Raw genomic sequence first — 19,891 nt, forward strand, 5'->3', positions numbered from 1 at the left:
AGATCAAGTTTGGATGGAAGAAATTCCTGAATGTATCTGTGATATTGTTTTGTTAGGGCAATATGCTCTATTTCGCTGATTGAGTTGTAAAAGTGTTACTGAAATACTTATCCAAAAAAAGAGAAGAAAAAGTGTTACTGAATTATTCAAAAAAAAAAAAAAAGTTTGGGCCCAAATAGCAATAAATGCCTTTGTGGCCCATAACCTAAATCAAATGGATCAAACAAGAGTTTCTAAATATTCTAATCAACATTCTGAAATTTATCAAATCAGTAACATGATGCATGCTTTTTCATGAAATTTCAATGTCACGTGCCCCTGAAAATTTCCTAGGATGATATAAATTGATTGTATGGATCAAAACCCAAATTTTATGGACTTTAGGACTCATTCTTAGGTCCCTGGAGTTTCTGTCCAGAACCATAAACCACTCCTAAAATATGTTTTTAAAAATTCTTTTCATGGATTAAAAAATGTATACAACATGTAGGATCTAAGGATTGAAAAACATCGAAATAGACCCACATGGGGTTTGGCCCCTACTATGGGCGATCCCTAAGTGTGGTTTTTATTTTGTTTTCATGCAACCAATCAACAATTTAATGCACTCACAGGCTTAGATTATGTTTCAAAATACTATGTTATGATTTCCATAAAACAAATCCTAGTTTATGCATATCTAACATGTAGTATAATGTTTTTTGATGAATAACATGTAGTATACTGTAAAACATGTTTTTATGATTTGAATCATGGACCAATCAGTAAAATCTTCATGTTAATATGATGTTTTCATGCATGTAATCATTGTGAAATCTAGGGTCTATGTAACACCTCAGATATCTCAACTTAAACTAACATAAACTATAAGATTAAAGCATAGTTTTATCAAAACTAGAATTTTCACAAGAATTGTGAGTAAAGAGTTGAAAGAATGGATAGACTTACAATTAGAAGATGAAAGCTTTGAGGAAAACTTGCTCCCTAGTTGTTGCCTTGGCCGTATGGCGAAGAGGAATTGAAGAAATTCAAGAAAATAATGTTTTCTTCAAGAAACAGGGGGGGCGATTATCTCACAGGGAGGTAGGGGGCTTTGTGTTCTCTTGAAACTTGAAAAGATTTGGAAGAATGAGAGGCAATGGGGGTGCACGACTGATAGGGGGCTTTAAGAGATGGAGATGGGTCGTCATGGCGGTACGGTGTATGAAGACGGGTCCTCGGAGTTGTATGGTGAATGGAGATGGAGGGGGGTTCCTTGTGGTCGGAGATGGAGATGGACGTACCTAGCTGCGGTGGTAGTTGGTGGTCTATGGTACTTGTGGTTAGATGGTGGGTGGCGGTCGATGGGGGGAGGGAGTACGGAAAGATTGGGAAAAAAATAAAAAGGGAGAGAATTGTAAGAACATTACATGTAACTAAACTAAAAATTGTAAGAACAATTGGAAGAACAATATATTAAAATACCACTGGTATTCATCCAGAACTTGTATACAACACCTTGTTCAACATATATAATTACTACTGATCAGAAGTATCAAAGCTATCCATCATAAGGCAAAACAAAATAAAAGGGTCGTTAAGAAAACTTGAAGACTCCTAAAGCCAAAGGGTTTCAAAAGCTATGATCCTACAACCCTAAGGGTCATGCTGCATGCATTCTTCAGGCTCACCATCTTTATGTGCAATTATAACTTTAAAATTAAATAATTTTATAGGTGAAACTTGTTCGAGATAGTGTCCCTAGTTCAAATATTCCAGATCACACATTTGAATTATCTACTCAACAAGAGCATAATTCAAATGATGTTATTTGAGATATTGTTAGCCTATACACTGAGTTGTATACAAAGACTAAGAGGCCTTAGCTCATTATACTGCAGGTTTGAATTTGAATTGTATACTTAAATTTGTATATATCATAATAGATCTCATGTAACTATACAGTCATCCTATATATTAATGAACATATTTTCCTGTTTTGGTATTCATCCTATATATTAATATTAGTTTTAAGTTAATCTTAAATCGTTCATTGAGATTAGAATTTTTGAAATTAATTCTATTCGTTTATCCATATTTCAAACACACTTGGAAGTGTGTTGATAAGTCTGATGTGGCCATCTAGAATCTAGATACATTGCAACACTTCCATTATAAAATCAATAACAAAATGCATAGAAAAAATATCTATTTGAAAACCAGGTAAATACTTGAAACTGATTAGAAAAATTAAAATCCCAATAAAAAATTTTGATAAAAATCTAAAACTCAGAATAGTAACAAAATAGGGTAAATATAAATTTATTCTCCGAATAATTGCTTCATTTTAATTTACTTAAACCAGACTTTTAATTCCCTAATTTTTTGGAAAATTTCAATTTACTCATTCTAAGAATTAAAAGTCAAATAGTGCGTTTGGGAATTGAATTTTTTAAAACTAAAATTGAATTTTAATTCATTGTGTGAATTTCAAAATTTGACTTTGTGAGATAAAATTTAAAAAAATTTGAAAAAATTAAATAAAATATAATTTATTTTAAAAAAAGTAGAGAAGAATATAATAGAATCTTAACTCAACTATGTTGGCAAACAAATCATACATCTTGAAAATAATAATAATAAAAATCATGATTACTCAGCAAATTATTTACCTAAAAATATTTATTTATATTCTTTTGCCCGACCCGAAAGACTCAAGCGCGGCTAAGCCCTAGTTTTTTCAATCCCCCTCGCTTATATATTATTGCCTTCGCTTCCTCATAAATTCCACATCTATTTAGCAGCCGGCGCAGTGCTCCCTCCTGTCTCCTTAGCTTCTTCGTGTTTGGTAAGTTCTCCTTCACGTTTACACTTCTGTCGTTGCGTTTGGTTCGCTAGAAAGTTGAGTTCTTGATGTTTTGCTTTTGGTTACGGTCTTTTGTTGTTTACCCAAAAAGGAAAAACAAAAATTGAAAGGTTGTACTCCGGTGGAAGGAGATATTATGGTTGTTTTAGACATACCCAGATCGCAAAACGTTGGCAAGTTTTAGATCCCTTGATGTGGGGTTTCTCTCTCTTGCATTTTCCCGGCAGCCATACAGGGGTTGCTGTTGTGCCTTTTGGTTTTTGTGTTGTGCGGTCCCTGGATTGGTTGGGGAGGAAACAGGGGAAAATACTTTACTGGGTATTGAAGGGTTTTGGTTGTTTTTGTCTTCTATTATGATATTTCGGTAGCCAAACGGAGCAGAAACTGATTTGTTTATCTTTTATTTTTGTTATATCCTTGTGTTGTATTAGTGCTCGATAATGTGTTTTGTATTATGCCACACAATTGTAAGGTTCACTTGATTCTGGTTGTTGGTGATGGAACTAAGATCCTCGATTTTTTTTTTTCTTATCGTTTATAGATGTCACAGGCAAACAAGCAGAGATTTTTGTTGTACTTTAAATTTCTTGGTTTTAGTAAAAATGTTAACTGTGAAAAGAAAGAAGTGAATCGTGTCTAATGAGTTGTTCTGGTTGACTACAGAGAACATGTGGGTGACGAATTAATGATATCAAAGAGTTTGAATTATAATTAAAGTACAATAGTTTCAAGGCTCTCATTGATTGTAAATTTATAGTATCTTATATTTTCTTCCCTTTGTGGCGGTCGGAAGATAAAAAAAATTTACTCTGGCAAGCCAAAATGTTGGGTAAAGATCTGTTATTGGGGTTTTAGCATTCCTTGTGGAATGTTTATTGGGCAACCTACTGTCTAGAATTAATTTCATTTCTTATAAATTTTGGAGAGTCATTTTGTTTTTATTTCCACTAGAGCATCCATTTGCCAATCATTTTATGAAGTGTGGTTGAACTATTTGTTTGTTATGGCCCTATGAATCAGCATCATGGATGATTCTGTTCTAATTTCCCTTATCTATATTGTTCACCTAGTGTTTTGTTTTTTGTTTGTTCCTGCCAAAATAGTGAAGAAGTGATTGTATCTTCTCCTTGCAGGAACTGCTAATTCTCTGAAATGGGTCGTGTACGTACCAAGACTGTGAAGAAGTCCTCGCGCCAGGTAATTGAGAGGTACTACTCTCGGATGACGTTGGACTTCCACACCAACAAGAAGATCTTGGAGGAGGTTGCCATCATCCCCTCAAAGCGGCTGCGTAACAAGATTGCTGGATTCTCTACCCATCTGATGAAGCGGATCCAGAAGGGACCAGTGCGGGGCATCTCATTGAAGCTGCAAGAAGAAGAGCGTGAGCGTCGTATGGACTTTGTACCAGACGAGTCTGCTATTAAGATCGATGAGATTAAGGTTGACAAGGAAACCCTTGACATGCTTGCTGCCCTTGGCATGTCTGATATTCCTGGGATCGTTGAAGCTGAGCTACAGCCTGTGGTTTCTGCCCAGACATTTGGTCGTGGTCCGGGTGGGGCTGGTGGAAATAGGAGGTATTGATGTAATTTAGTCATCGTGTTGTTTTAAGAACTAATATTGTAGCTGTATTTAGGCACTTAATTCCTTTTGGTTTAATTTCATTGTTTCGTACTGTCGACAAGGTAAACAGGTGTTGTTAGATTTTGTTAAATGGATGCTTAGATGTTTTTGACTTTGGAAGACGGTTCCCCTGGTTTATTTGCTGGAGAGATTCTGAGGCCTTTCTTCTTATAATTCCTGGTTATATGTGAATGTGATTGGCTTATGCTATTAATGTGTTTCATTATGTGGATATGCGATCATATTGTAATTGAATTGGTGTTTTGGCATGAAGTGAGGAAAGTATTAATTTTTAACCATTCCTTACCCATTTTATATATAATGGTAGATATCTGTAGATTACAATAGTTAAAGTTACATTTTTTTTCATCATTTGTGGTCAAAGTTAAGTTAGTTGGTGTATATTTTTAAGTATTTACATAATTTTTTCTTGCAATTTACTTGTGACCAAGTTCAGTTGAGTTGTTTATTGAAGTTGTTCATCTGTCGAGCCTTGTGTTGTTTACCATATTTGAGATTTTTTTTACCCTTTTAAGGAAATGAATTTATGATTGGGTATATGGTAGCCGATTTCTTGACCCTTTTAATGAAGTAACTTTTTTAGATTTCTTAGCAACTTGCTTTTTCTTGTAAATTTTTCTTTATGATACAAACTTGTGATGCTACCTTAATTCACATTTGCCTTATCTTTGCTAATCAAAGCCTTTTTTTGGGGCCTCTATAGCTCTTGTGACTTGGGGGTTAGATTTTAGTGTTTGCTATGTCTTGGAGCATTCTAAGTAGACTTATCAAATTGTACTAGTCAAAATAGTTAAAAATTACTTTTTTCTATTTTTGCCATCTATTTTTTAAAGCACTTCCAGGAGTTTTCCTATTTTAACTATCCACTATCATTGTTTGATTTACATAATATTTTTCGAAATAGATGTGTGTGATGCATGAGAGAGAGAAATAAAAAAAAGTTCAGAGTTTTAATTTTTAATTTTATTATTATTATTTTTATAGATTTGTTGAGCAATAACACTCACTAACAATAGCGAGTAGTGTTCATTTGCAAATTGAGTCATTTTTGGCAAATTTACCAAATTGGCTTACCGAAATAATCAAAAAGTTATTTTCTTGAGGCTATTAAAAATGCTCTTAAGAATCAGAATATAGAGTTATGCCATTTTGTATGAAGAGGCTTTCTTTTTTATAAGGTGCACACGATTAGGGATAGATGATCATCATACTTTAGGTTGCCTCCTCCATCTTATACTGGCGTTACTGTGGCCTGACCAGAAGAACTTTGTCATTATTCTGGAACTGGTCTTCTATTGGTTTTGGGTGTACTGGGCAATTTTTTTTTTTTACTAATTTTTATAATTATGTTCCTATGATTACTATAAGAGCGAGGTGCATTATTTTGTACTGAGTTTGTGTTTGTTTGATAGGTTATGTCAAAAATTATGTCATTATATCAGATACAAGACTATAGATTGACTATAACATGGCTCGTTTAATTAAAGGTTTATGCTCTTGAATTTTAACCCTTTTAATTTCGCGTTGAGTTCGTTTTTAATTCATAGGTTGCATCAAAAATTATATGCTTTGCCTTTCACCTATATGAGATCCAATAAATAGGGTGACAATCACCTGTCATTGGGCAACAGACTGTTGGCTTGCGCTTAGAATAGATAACATCACCGGCGCTTAGCATACATTAATGGATAACTTTGTCTTTGTTCCTCATAGGGCCAGCCAAAATATCCAACAAAAAAAAAAAGAGAGAGAAAGAGAGAACAAAAAAGAGGGGAAATGATGGGTTGTGTTAGGAACTTGGGTTAGGAAAATGGTAGCCGGGTAGAGACCCGACCATTATTTTAGAGTTTTCTCTATATTTCATGGTGGATTCCAGGGCTTTTATAATGATTTTTCAGTTATTTTTTCTAGTGCTGTGCCTCTTGAAGCTTACACCTTCTTGGAATATAGACGGGCGAGATGGAGTAATGTTGTATATCACTCTATTATCTTGTGGCGTGGTTCTCCAAACTTAAAAAGTAATTTTTATGCATCAAATAACATGGGAGAGTAGACCACGCCACATAAGTTTTGGGAAAATAATGTGGTGATATATAACATTACTCTATTAGAAGAGAACTTAATCACTGACCAAGATTCACTACAAAAAATTCAGGTTTTACTAGCAGCATAAGTGACATACTCCATATCTTTTTGTGGCTGCCGCTAAATTATGTAAATTGTAGATTTGCGGTCGTTAAATTTAGAGTGTCGGAAATGTGATAAATTTATTGGAGTCTTTGCGAAAACACTTATAAATTTGGGTAAAACGATGGTATTTAGAGGGCGTTTGATAAAGTGATGGTAATTAGCTACGTTTTATATATTTAAAAAAAAAAAAAAACAAAGGGTTTACATTCCTCACTCAAATGTCTCCTCTAAACTTTCAATTGGGGCAAGTTTTTCCCAATCTACCAAAAATATTCAATATACTCTTAGGGCCACTAAAAAGACAAAATAGAAAAATTACATAGTTTGTTTAAAAAATTAAAAGTAGAACTTCACTTATAACTTTTGATTTTTCATTATTATCAAAAAATTGTATCCAAACTTTAAAAAGTGTTAATTTAGGGTATTTAACTTTCATTTTTTTTTAAAGGAAAAAAAATAGGAAAAAAAATTGCTAAAATTTAGATGTTGATCAAAATTTAATGAAATTTGTAAAAATATCTATACTTGATTTTTAAAATTTTTTATAATTTTTCATTATAGAAGACTTATTCTTTTACACTTCTTCATAAATTCAAAATACAGTTTTTGGCTCAAAGCTTTTTTACAACGTAAAGAGTAAGAACCTAATAAAATTATACTCAATTCCCAATTCTAATACGCCACATTTTTAGTAGGTGACATTTTTCAAGTGTTTTGATTCCTTAAAATTGCCTAAATTTCATAATTTGATAATCTAAAAATTGTAAAGGATCGTAATCAATAATTAAAATAGCCCTTGAGATACCAAAGACCCATTACGTATGATATATATCTCCCACGATCGGTTATGCATGTGTACCCGAATAAGATTTAGATTGAATTTCACAAATCTGATAGTATATATATTGCTACATCATTTAAAATTTTAAATGACGTAACATTATGTGCTAATACATACAATTAAGTAATTTCTCTCTTTTAACTTATATCCCTATTTTGTTTTGAGTTTTTCCTCTTGCAGAATACACTTGTGCCTTTTCTTTTTATTTTCAATCACATATATATACACTCTCGTTTCATTGTGCAAATATAATAATTTTATATGGTGGGAGGCATTCTTTATTGTTATTAGCTTTGATTAGATGCGGTAATCTCTTTTTGGGAACAAAATTTCCTGTATTTTATCTTGAGTAAACGTTAGGAAAAATCTGTGCCACTAGTTGTTCATCAGAGAAAGTCTGTATTCAAAATTTTCATTACGAAGGGTCCGTTTTAGGTTTGCGATTTTAAAAAATACGATTTAAAATAATGATTTTAAAATTGCAATTTGAAAAAGTAATTTTTAAAAACGCAGTTAAGCGTTTGGTAAAATCGCAGTTTAGCTTTTAAAATCGCAAATTTACCTTTAAAATTCTGCGTTTTCAAAAAAGCATCATCTTATCTGCGATTTGAAAAAACAAATTTTATGTGTTTTTCAAATCACAATTTTTAAAAACGCAGTTTCCAAACGATCTATGTTCTGCGATTTGGTTTAAAATCGTACTTATTGCCTATGAAATCGCAATCCCAAACACACCCGAAATCTACATCTTCTCTCTCTCTAATTATTTATTTTATTTTATTTTGTGTGTATAAAATAAACTAACTAGACGTAAGGAAAAATCTGTCACAAGTTGTTCATAGAACGATATTATTATATAAAGAATCTCATTTGAAATGTTTAAAATTTATTTATAGTAGTATTATTTTATAGTCTGCCCTACAAAAAAGAAAAAAAATATTTGATTTAGTTAATACTGATTTGACACTTCAATTTGCATCTTGTGTTCACATAACACAAAACACAAGCCTTATTCGTATATAAGTTGATACTTAGAGTAGACTATCTAATTACGAGGTTGGTATTCAATTTGGATAGCTGCCCTCTTCATTATAACCAATTTGAAGAATGCTAGAAATCATATTTTCATTTTATTAATATCTCAGTAATGCTAATCAGTTCTTGAATCTTTTTTAATGATAGCTAATTAACATTATCACATCAGCAGAACGAGATATAAGTGTAGTTTCTAGCCTTACTCGAACGAATTATCAAACACTTTTACTCTTTTGTTCTCCAAGTGCATGAAATGTTAGGCACTGTGAATCTTATTCACCATCAACATTTTTTTCTTGAACAGTTACATTTACTTGACTCAGCCCTGCCTTGGCAACCTTTGGTGTTTTCTATGCCTTGCTTTCAATTTGTTCTAACCTAACCATTCATATCAATACAACAAAATATTTCTATTAGCAATGAACTTGGTTTTTCATCCCTCTCAAGTTCGGGTAAATTTGACAAAATATTTAAAATTGTGCTTTTTACTTTTTTGATTGTGATTTGATGTAAAGGTCAAAATAATTTTTAATATTTTGTGAGTTTTTTGAATTGTTTATTAATACTTTTACTTATTTTTTTAATAATAAAAAAAAGAAAAAAAAAAGAAAAAAAAAAAAGAAAAGAAGAAGTAAGAAGCTGTGATAAACTCAAGTGAGAAGTTTTTCCTCCACAACTGATATGGAGGGTCAGGGAAGTCAAATTACCGAGTAAGTCTGTTAGCCAGCAACTCAAACTCTAGTGCTAATTAGGAATTTTTCAATTTTTTTGGGGATCAAGCCTCGGAGTTCGAATCTCTCCTTTTCCTTGGACTAAAAAATTACTTAAAAAAAAAAAAAAACCAAAAAATTGTGTCGTGGCCAATAGGTTGGGAAATTGGCGCTAATAAAACTTTTTAGCAACAAGATTTAGCGTAATTCTCTGGATGGTAAATGTAATATTTTGCAATATTTTCAGGGCACCACTACTATTTTTATTGTATATCGGCCACCAATTGTCTATATCTGTGCCAGTTTGGATTGTTTACCTTTACCGCATTAACCACCTGCAGGGAGTCCCCTTCTAGGATAATATTCTGAAGTCCCAACTCACAACTGAATTCCACCGCCCTCAGGGTTGCTTGGGCTTCTTCTATCACCAGCTCTTGTCTAACACATACTGAATGGTAGTTGGCTGCAATCACTTGGCCTTCACGATCTCGTGCAATTATACTAATACCCAAACGTATATTCTTGGAATCAATGGCCACATCCTAATTAATTTTATACACCCCAAGAGGGTGAGCTTTCCAACTTTTAGTGGCAAGAACCCCAGTTATAGTTAAAGACAACCTCTCTAATGCATTGACATATGTACACTGTTTTAGGGAGAGTGCTGCTTCAGTGATTAGTTGGTTTGGATGAATGAACTCCTCCCATGTACTACGGTGTTATGACAAAACCAGATTTTGCGGGTTATCACTGCAAAAATATCTAACTCTTCTTTTGTGCATTTGCCAATTATATATGCAAATACTCTTCAAAAGTATTACCATTCACTACGCTCTTTTGGATCATAGTGCTACAAGAACTCCACACATTTATTGATGAAGAGCACTCCCAAAGAAAGTGATAGGTCGTTTCCCTCTCCATCTTACAAAAAATAAAAAGGGCATCCGGATTAATACCTTGCTTTTTAAGATTCGCTTTTGTAGGGAAAATATTTTAAGGCCTTCCATAAAAACATTTTAATTGCGTTTTGTATCTTCATACCCCACAATAGCTGCCCGAAGTCTCTCAATTCATAGCATGTAGAAACTCTCCCTTTATGCATTTCAGTGCGTTCTTTCTCCATGTGATAGACACTCCTGACATTGAAATCGCCTGTGGTGGTGCCGCGCCGATACAATACATTTTTCAAATACATCATTATCTAACAAAATATTATTCTAATTATTTTTTTTTCTTTTAAAAAAGTCTTTAATTTTTGTTTCTTAACAATTCTAATGTGATATTCAAGACACTTGGAACTGTGTTGATAAGTCTGATGTGGCCATCAAGATACATTGCAACACTTCCATCATAAAATCAATAACAAAATGCACAGAAATCAGAATAGAACAAAATAGGGTAAATATAAATTTAATCTCCGAATAATTGATTCATTTTAATTTACTTAAACCAGACTTTTAATTCCCTAATTTTTTGGAAATTTTAAATTCACTCATTCTAAGAATTAAAAGTCCAAATTTAAATATCCTGAAAATAATAATAATAAAAAACATGATTACTCAGCAAATTATTTACCTAAAAATATTTATTTATATTCTTTTGCTGGTTAAAAGTAAACCCAAGCCCAGTCCTAACACTCAGCGGCTAAGCCCTCGTAACGTGGGGTTCGACAAAGTAATCCTTCGGGTCGGGCAAAGCTCAGCCCAGCCCATATTTTACAAAACTTAGAACCTAATTGGGCATTGCGTGTGCGAGACTATGTGGTCTCGTCCACACCTAATATAAACTCAGTAAACCCTAATTTTTTCAGTCCCTCCTCGTCATAACTACCACCTCTGACCTCTGTTTCGCAGCCGCGCAGTGCTCTATACGACTCTCCTCAGCTTCTTCGAGTTTGGTAAGTTCTCCCTCACGTTACACTTCTGTCGTTGCGTTTGGTTCGCGAGAAAGTTGAGTTCTTGATGTTTTGCCTTTGGTTACGGTCTTTTGTTGTTTACCCAAAAAGAAAAAACGAAAATTGAAAGGTTGTACTCAGCTGGAAGGAGATATTATGGTTGTTTTAGACATAACCAGATCGCGAAACGTTGACAAGTTTTAGATTCCTTCATTTGGGATTTCGCTCTCTTGCATTTTCTCGGCAACCAAACAGGGGTAGCTGTTGTGCCTTTTGGTTTCTGTGTTGTGTGACCCCTGGATTGGTTGGGGAGGAAACAGGGGAAAATACTTTACTTGGTATTGAAGGGTTTTGGTTGTTTTTGTGTTCTCATATTTTTTGGTAGCCAAACGGAGAAAGTGATTTGTTATCTTTTATTTTTGTTATATCCTTGTGTTGTATTAGTCCTTGATAATGTGTTTTATATTACGCCACACAATTGTAAGGTTCACTTGATTCTGGTTGTTGGTGATGGATCTAAGATCCTTGATTTTTTTTTTTTCCTTACGTTTATACATGTCACAGGCAAACAAGCAGAGATTTTTATTGTACTTTAAATTGCTTCTTGTTAGTAACAATGTTAACTGTGAAAGGAAAGAAGTGAATCGCGTCTGATAAGTTGTTCTGTTTGACTACTGAGAACATGTGGGTGACGAATTGATGATATCAAAGAGTTTGAATTATAATTGAAGAAAAATAGTTTATAGGCTCTCATTGATTGTAAATTTATAGTATCTAATATTTTCTGCTCTTTATGGCGGTCTGAAGATAAAAAAAAAAAATTACTGTGGCAAGCCTTTTGTTGGGTAAAGATCTGTTATTCGGGTTTTAGCATTCCTTGTGGAATGTTTATTGGGCAACCTACTGTCCAAAATTAATTTCATTTCTTATAATTTTTGGATAGTGATTTTGTTTTTATTTCCGCTAGAGCATCCATTTGCCAATCATTTTATGAAGTGTGGTTGAACTATTTGTTTGTTATGAACCCTATGAATCAGCATCATGGATGGTTCTGTTCTAATTTCCCTTATCTCTGTTTTTCACCAAGTGTTTTGTTTTTTATTTGTTCCTGCCGAAATAGTGAAGAGGTGATTGTATCTTTAATCATTGCCTGTCTCCTTGCAGGAACTGCTACTTCTCTGAAATGGGTCGTGTACGTACCAAGACTGTGAAGAAGTCCTCGCGCCAGGTGATTGAGAGGTACTACTCTCGGATGACCTTGGACTTCCACACCAACAAGAAGATCTTGGAGGAGGTTGCCATCATCCCCTCAAAGCGGCTGCGTAACAAGATTGCTGGATTCTCTACCCATCTGATGAAGCGGATTCAGAAGGGACCAGTGCGGGGCATCTCATTAAAGCTGCAAGAAGAAGAGCGTGAGCGTCGTATGGACTTCGTGCCAGATGAGTCTGCTATTAAGATTGATGAAATTAAGGTTGATAAAGAAACCATTGACATGCTTGCTGCCCTTGGCATGTCTGACATTCCTGGGATTGTTGAAGCTGAGCTACAGCCCGTGGTTTCTGCCCAGACATTTGGTCGTGGTCCGGGTGGGGCTGGTGGAAATAGGAGGTACTGAGGTAATTTAGTCTTTGTGGGAATTTAAGGACTAATATTGTAGCTGTTGTTGAGGCACTGAATTCATTTTGCTTTTAATTTTATTGTTTCATACTGTCGACAAGGTAAACAGGTCTTGTTAGTTTTGGTTAAATGTGTGTTTAGATGTTTTTGACTTTGGAAGACGGTTCCCCTGGTTTATTTGCTGGAGAGATTCTGAGGCATTTCTTGTTATGATTCATGGTTATATGTGATGTGATTGGCTTTTGCTATTAATGAGTTTCATTATGTGGATATGCGATCATATTACAATTGAATTGGTGTTTTGGCATGAAGTGAGGAATGTATTAACTTTTAACTATTCCCTACTCATTTTATATACAATGGTAGATATCTGTAGATTACAATAGTTAAGGTTACATTTTTTTCATTATTTGTGGCGACACTTAAGTTGGTCGGTGTATATTTTTAATTATTTACATAATTGTTTCTTGCTATTTACCATCTGTCGAGCCTTGTCTTGTTTACCAAATTTGAGTTAATTTTTACCCTTTTAAGGAAATGAATTTATGATGGGTATATGGTGGCTGATTTCTTGACCCTTTGAACAAAGTAACTTCTTTAGGTTTCTCAGCACCTTGCTTTTTCTTGTAAATTTTTTTTATGATACAAACTTGTGATGCTGCCTTAATTCAAATTTGACTTATCTTTGCTAGTCAAATCCTTTTTTTCCTGGCCTCTCTAAATCTTGTGACTTGGGGTTTAGATTTTAGTGTCTGATATGTCTTGGAGCATTTTTAGTGGACTCATAAAATTTTACTAGCCAAAATAGTTAAAAACTACATTTTCCTATTTTAGTCACCAACTTTTTGATATGGTCATGAGGGGTAGGGTTAGTGGAGGCAACCTAAGTATGATGATCATCTATCCCTAATCCCTAATCGGGTGTACCTTATAGAAAAGAAAGCCACTTCATACAAAATGATGATCATAGCCCCATATGCTGAGAAAAGAATATAAAAAAAAAGAACATAGAGCTATGACATTTTGTATGAAGTGGCTTGTTCCTAAGCATATAGAGCTATGATCATCATTTTGTATGAAGTGGCTTTTTTATCTATAAGGTGCACCCGATTAGGGATTGATGATCATCAAACTTTAGGTTGCCTTTTACATATATGAGATCCAATAAATAGAGTGACAATTTACCTGTCATTGAGCAACAGCCTGTTGACTAGGGCTTATAACAGATAACATCCCCGACGCTTAGCATACATTAATGGATGACTTTGTCTTTGTTCCCCATAGGGCCATAGTTGGGCAAAATACCCAAAAAAGAGAAAAAAAAAAAAGAAAAAAAAAAAGAAAAAGGAAATGATACACGTAATCGACATACCAGAAACTAATCAAAATTGGTCGGTTTTTAGCAAATGATGGGTTGTGTTAGGTAGTGAGAGTATTTTTAGTGAGCTTTGAACAATTTATTTATTTATTTATCACTTTTAAAAAGTTTTTTTACATTAAACTCTCTAAATATTTTTATATTCTAAACAGATATTATTTTTTATTGATTTTGAGAGCAATTATTTTAACAATTTTAACTACCATGAAAAGTTGCTTCAAATGAGTAAAAAATGAACTTTATCTAAAAAAGGGTTTTCATAAAATAAATTTAACAACTCGTCAATATTTTCTTCAATTAAAAAGAAAAATTCAAATTGGTGAATTTTAGTCAAACTGTAAAGTTTTATTTTATTTATTTATTTTTTAAAAAACAAAGCATTGAAAACCCAGATAAAATCCATCAAAAAGGCAGGAACAAAATATTGGTAATTGTGGACAGACCGGCGGTTTATTAGCATCATAGCATGACAAGGTCAGAAAAAAAACCTTATGGGAGTAAAAAAAAAAATTACTGCATCAATTAGTATCATACCGAGGATTTTCCTGACTAGATGACCAAACAACGAAGAAGGAAATTGCCCCAATGACGTTGCTCATTAGAGCAAAGTTAGGGGTGTACAAATAATTACGGTTAGCAGTTATTAGTTAAAATTTCTAACAACAATTGCTTAAAGTAGTTATTGAATTTTAATAACTGCAACTGCAACTATTTATGCAGTTAGCGAATATTATGTTTATAACCAATGGTTTGAAAATCACTTTTTAATTTGAGATTTGAGCCGATTTTTTTTGTAGGTTTTAATTTTTTTCAAAAATAAAAAATAAAAATTGGACATTTTGGCACAAAATTAACAAATTTAAATACAAATCCAAAATATCTATTAAAAAAATACAAATCCAAAATACTACAAATTCAAATCCAAAAACAAATCCAAAACATCACAAATCCAAATAACCAAAAATTCTAAACATTATAAATCCAAATAACCAAATATGAAATTTTTTTTAACATATATACTTTTTCCAATATATATATAAAATAAAGGTAGGTGGTTAGCGGTTACTAATTGCTTCCGCGTACCCCTCTGGTAGTGGCACGTGGCTTTCACGCGCTGCCACTTGCAGTATATTAACTGACTGTGTAGTTGTTTTATTTGTAGTTTGTTTTTGTTTTTGTTGCGGTTAGGTTTTGATTTCTTGAGTTTTTGTTCTGATTATAGTTGTGTTTGTTCCCCTTCAACCCCTGCAAGGGGGTTGTTCTTCCTCTTCCCAAGTTGGTGCCCACATCTCAACCCTTGCAAAGGGGTTGTTACTCTTTACGGGGTGAAAGACTTTCCAAAAGGCCATGCCCTTGATCAACACTGATTTGGTCCTTGGTCTGCCTTGTACAGACAAATCTTTGGCTTTGTCCAAGGTTGATAGAGCTGGAAATTTTTTGATTTATTTGGGATTGAAAAAACTCTCATTCCCTTCTAGGTTACTGTTTTGGTATAGCTATTTCATATTTGGGTTCATTATTGGGGAGCCCACCCCACTATATTTTATCTTGTAACCCTGCACTTGTAAAATGAAGTTGTAATAAAAAAAAAAAAAACATGAGAGATTAGATCATGCCAGATAAGTTTTGGAAAAATAATGTGATGATGTATATCATTACTCTACCAGAAGATGACTTAATCACCGCCCAAGATTCACTATTAAAAATTTGGGTTTTACTAGCAGCATAAGTGACATATTCTTAATCTTTTCATGGCTGATGCTAAATTATGTAAATTATAGTCATTAGATTTAAAATGTTGAAAATGTGATAAATTTATTGAAGTCTTTGCAAAAACACCAATAAATTTGGGTAAAACAATGGTATTTAGAGGGCTTTTTATAAAGTGATTGTAATTTATGGCCCCTGTTCCACTCCTACTCCTAGCTTTTCGCCTCCTGTACTTCCATTTGTTCTTGGAAAATGCTACACTTACGCCCAAAGTCTCACACCCTGACCTGGCATTTCCACCTCAGATTTTTTTGTTCTTTTTTTTTTTTTTTCAACCAACGCTCTCTCTCTGTATCTGGTTCTTCTTCTTCTCTTTCCGGCTGACGAATGAAGCTCCGAGGAAGACGGGATCTAAACGACCGGCAACTGCATCTTGGGAATTGGAGAACCGGCCGTCCTTGCCTCGGCCAGCCGGCCGGGATCTGTTCGTTCCCCGGCCAGAACGGTTGGATCTTGGCTGGCTAGCTGGCCAGGATCCGGCACTTCCTCGGCCAGAACGGCCGGATTCGGGCCGGATGGCCGGGATCTGGCACTTCCCTGGCCGGATCCTGGCCTCAGGGTGGGCAAGTCAGGGGTGGAAAACGAAAAAAAATAAAAATAAAAAATAAAAAAAATTTGACGAGGCATGCCACATCAAAATGTATGGGTTTGGGTGTGAAAAGGTGGGTGCTACACTTACACCCACCTTTTCACACCCAATTGTGGTGGACTCCACACAATAATCTCATTCTCCTTCCTGAAATTGGGGTACCATCTGTGATACAATTTGAAATTCAAGGACTAAAAAATAAAGTTGTGAAAACTCAGGGATTAAAAAATTGTTTAACCCTAAATTTTATAATTTAAGAATTTAAAAATTGTAGGGATTTTGATCCATAATTAAAATAGCCCTTTGAGACACCAAAGACCCACTAGGTTTGATTAGAGATGTAATCGAGTCGAACTGAGTCTAGTTTTAAGATTTTAAGATTGACTCGTTTATAATTCGAGTGTAAATAGTCGAGTTTGAATTCGAACAGAGTTATAAAATATGTGTTTAAGTTCGACTCGTTTAAAATTCGAGTAAGCTTGAGCTCGTTGAGAATGATATTCCAGCCGAGCCGGGTTACTCGACAAGCTCAACTCAACTAGAACTCAAGTAGGTTATTAAATTTTTCAATGTGTGATCAAAGCGGAGTTCAAGCCCGAATTTGTGAACAACCTCCTTACTAACTATTAATAACTAATATGTCAATTTAACATACCAAATACTATTACTAAAGTATTATAATTAATATTTAATACAATATTTACTTAGCTAGTATATTATACGCTTATTTAGTACACACACACACACGCACGCACACACATAAGAGATATGAACAAGCTAACAAGTCGGAATAAAGAACCGGATGAGCGATTTGGTTGAACTTTAAACGAGTTGAGCTCGCGAGCTCCTATCAAATTTTGTTGAGCGAGTCGGGTATGTATTACTTACTAATTGAGCGAGTTTCTACAATAACAAGTGAGTTTCTACAGTATCAATCTCGAGTTTGGATCGGGCTAAACTGAGCGGGTATCAAGCGGGTTGTCGAATGAACTGGTTTATTTATATTCTTAGGTTTGATTTATATCTCCCACGATTCTGTTCTCCTATTACATGGCATTTTAAGTCGAGAAATGATATTTTACCACATAAAAACACAGCTATTGAAACAACTATTGACCTTTTTTTTTTTAAAAAAAAAAAAAAAATACACAAAATCAGACTCTAACACATTTACATGGTTTTACAATTTTTTGTTTAATAGTACTAATAATAATAAAAGATAATAATTATGTCAATAGTTGTGTCATGAGGTGGCAACATATCATATCTCTTTTAAGTCAAGTAGCCCAATAAAAGGAAAATTATTATTTCACTTTAACAAGACAATGGGTATGTTTGGCAAAGTACCATAACAGAATAGTGCTTTGTTAATTTTCACATTTTTCAAAAATAATCAACATCAAAACATTTTAACTATTTTTTTTCTTTTTATATGACATCAATAATTTTTTTATTACTATTTAAATAAAAAATTCACTATAATACAAAACTTTTTACTTTATATCACATCTATTATATTTTACTAACTTTAAAATTAACTTTGCACTGTTCTGTTCATAGGCTTTGCCAAACATTTCCAATATAATTCATCCATATATTCATAACGACTTTCACATCCACTTACAAAATTATTGGTTTGCTTTATTGTTTTCTTTTTCTCTCGGTGGGGTACGTAGGCCATTAAGAGCAGTCCCAGCAGCTTATGTAAAAGCCACTGTAAATCTACAATACATAACCAAACCACAAAAACATCCCTCCATCAGCTTCTCCATCCTCACGCCAGATAGATTCACTGAACATTTGTGAACAGTGCAACTCCACATGTGGCGTCACACTGTTCACACATCTATCAATTTTATATGATTATTTCTCTTCTTTCTCTCACTTTATTCCTCTTTCCCGTCACTTTCTTCCTCTTGCCGGTAGTCTCTCCAGGAATTATAGGCGAGCTCATCGTTGCTGGCTTGGGAGTTGGAGATCTCGACAGTGACGACTGCCGGATTGCCGAGCTGGTACACGTCCTTGTCCGTCTGGAGCTTCAGAGTCGGCCGGAGCTGGAGCGATCTAGCGAGCTCGTCGTTCGTCGTTACTGGCTCGGGGGTTGGAGATCTCAACAGTGCTGGCTAGAGGAACCGACGGAACCCCAGCGGCTGGTCGGTGGAAACCATGGGAAGTTTCTGGTATTTCAGTGGAAACCATGGGCCGCCGACAGAGAAGATTCACCGTGAGTTGATTTTGATTTTGATTTTGATTTCCGGTGGGTTTGATTTCGATTTTGATTTTCCGGTGGGTTGAATTTGATTTTGATTTCCAGTGGGTTGAATTTGATTTTGATTTCCAGTGGGTTTGATTTTGATTTTGATTTCCGGTGGGTTGATTTTGATTTCCGGTGGGTTGATTTTGATTTTCCGGTGGGTTGATTTTGATTTTGATCTGGTCGGTTGATATTGATTTTCCGAAGTCAGAGCAAACAGTGCTTAAAAAAGCAGAAGAAGAAGAAGAAGAAGAAGAAGAAGAAGAAGAAGAAGAAGAAGAACCTCTGTGTTTTCTCTGTGATAATTCTGCATTTGTTTGATGAAATGGCAGAGGTGATTTCGGGTTTGTGGAGAGGAGTGGGCATGAGTTTTTAACAAAAATAATAATAAAAAATATTAAAAATGATTATTTTAATAAAATAGATATAAATTTAGATCATTTGATGGAGGATAGTTTTAAAAGTTGTTATGTAAACTAGCAAAAAACAAGTTTGATAATGTAAAATAGATTGAAATTTACATAATCTGCTGGGAATGCTCTAACGGCTTTATTCTTACAAAATTATTGATTGAGAGGATATGTCGGTTGTGCACTTCAAAGGCAATACCCATGAAATTTCTTTTATGTTTGGTTTGCTTTTTTGTTTTCTTTTTCTTTCGGTGGGGTAGACCATTAACAGCTTTTATTCTTTCAAAATTAATCTCCTTGTGAAATGATGAAGTGTTAAATCATTCTTCTACTTTCCTTTATCTTTTATTCCTTTGATTCAATCCAAACCCATCCTCCTTATTACTATTGCACATATCACATATGCGACATGTAGCTGTTTTGTTTTACATACTAAAACAGAGCATTCCATTGAAATATTATTTCATTGTCCAAAGATTCTCAAGAACTCTTAACAGTTTGATCATCAATGAGGCTATTAAGGAAACCATTAATATTGAAATGTTGTTTCACGTAATCACGTTGCAATTGATATGAACACGTTTTAGTTGTTTTGGCATTTAAAGGACTCTTCTTCACATCAATAAGCGATTTGTGTATAAATATATGAGAATCACAGCCTAAGGAAGCAAGAGAAAGAAAATAAAGATAAAAAAATTACGAGTAGTT

At 34.0% G+C, this 19,891-nt stretch overlaps 2 protein-coding genes across 4 annotated transcripts; both read left to right on the top strand.

Annotated features, from left to right (window-relative positions):
* The first annotated feature begins 2,667 nt into the window (after positions 1–2,667).
* Positions 2,668–13,034, top strand: LOC133879556 (small ribosomal subunit protein eS17x-like). Of its 2 annotated transcripts, XM_062318169.1 has the most exons (4): positions 2,668–2,827; positions 3,979–4,425; positions 9,185–9,199; positions 12,288–13,034. In XM_062318169.1, the coding sequence occupies exons 2-4, from the start codon at positions 3,998–4,000 to the stop codon at positions 12,778–12,780; spliced, it is 936 nt and encodes a 311-aa protein (XP_062174153.1). In that variant the 5' UTR covers positions 2,668–2,827; positions 3,979–3,997; the 3' UTR covers positions 12,781–13,034. The 2 variants fall into 2 exon arrangements, with proteins under 2 accessions (XP_062174153.1, XP_062174152.1); XM_062318168.1 differs by lacking the exons at positions 2,668–2,827; positions 3,979–4,425; positions 9,185–9,199 and adding an exon at positions 11,009–11,165 and having other exon boundaries at positions 12,327–13,034.
* Positions 13,035–18,224: 5,190 nt separating this feature from the next.
* Positions 18,225–19,692, top strand: LOC133880441 (uncharacterized). Of its 2 annotated transcripts, none has more exons than XM_062319390.1 (2): positions 18,225–18,743; positions 18,981–19,692. In XM_062319390.1, exons 1-2 carry the CDS (start codon positions 18,379–18,381, stop codon positions 19,147–19,149), a joined length of 534 nt encoding a protein of 177 aa, XP_062175374.1. In that variant the 5' UTR covers positions 18,225–18,378; the 3' UTR covers positions 19,150–19,692. The 2 variants fall into 2 exon arrangements, with proteins under 2 accessions (XP_062175374.1, XP_062175375.1); XM_062319391.1 differs by having other exon boundaries at positions 18,227–18,743; positions 18,985–19,692.
* The last annotated feature ends 199 nt before the right edge of the window (positions 19,693–19,891 follow it).

The sequence above is a fragment of the Alnus glutinosa genome, chromosome 10 (genome assembly GCF_958979055.1).
Source record: "Alnus glutinosa chromosome 10, dhAlnGlut1.1, whole genome shotgun sequence".
Lineage (NCBI taxonomy): Eukaryota > Viridiplantae > Streptophyta > Magnoliopsida > Fagales > Betulaceae > Alnus > Alnus glutinosa.

Bases quoted from the DNA above. Each gene is read 5' to 3' on its own strand.
- LOC133880441 (XM_062319390.1), top strand. From the start codon at position 18,379: ATGATTATTTCTCTTCTTTCTCTCACTTTATTCCTCTTTCCCGTCACT. The intron at 18,744-18,980 runs GTGAGTTGATTT...GATTTTCCGAAG, and splicing joins GCCGACAGAGAAGATTCACC to TCAGAGCAAACAGTGCTTAA.
- LOC133879556 (XM_062318169.1), top strand. From the start codon at position 3,998: ATGGGTCGTGTACGTACCAAGACTGTGAAGAAGTCCTCGCGCCAGGTA.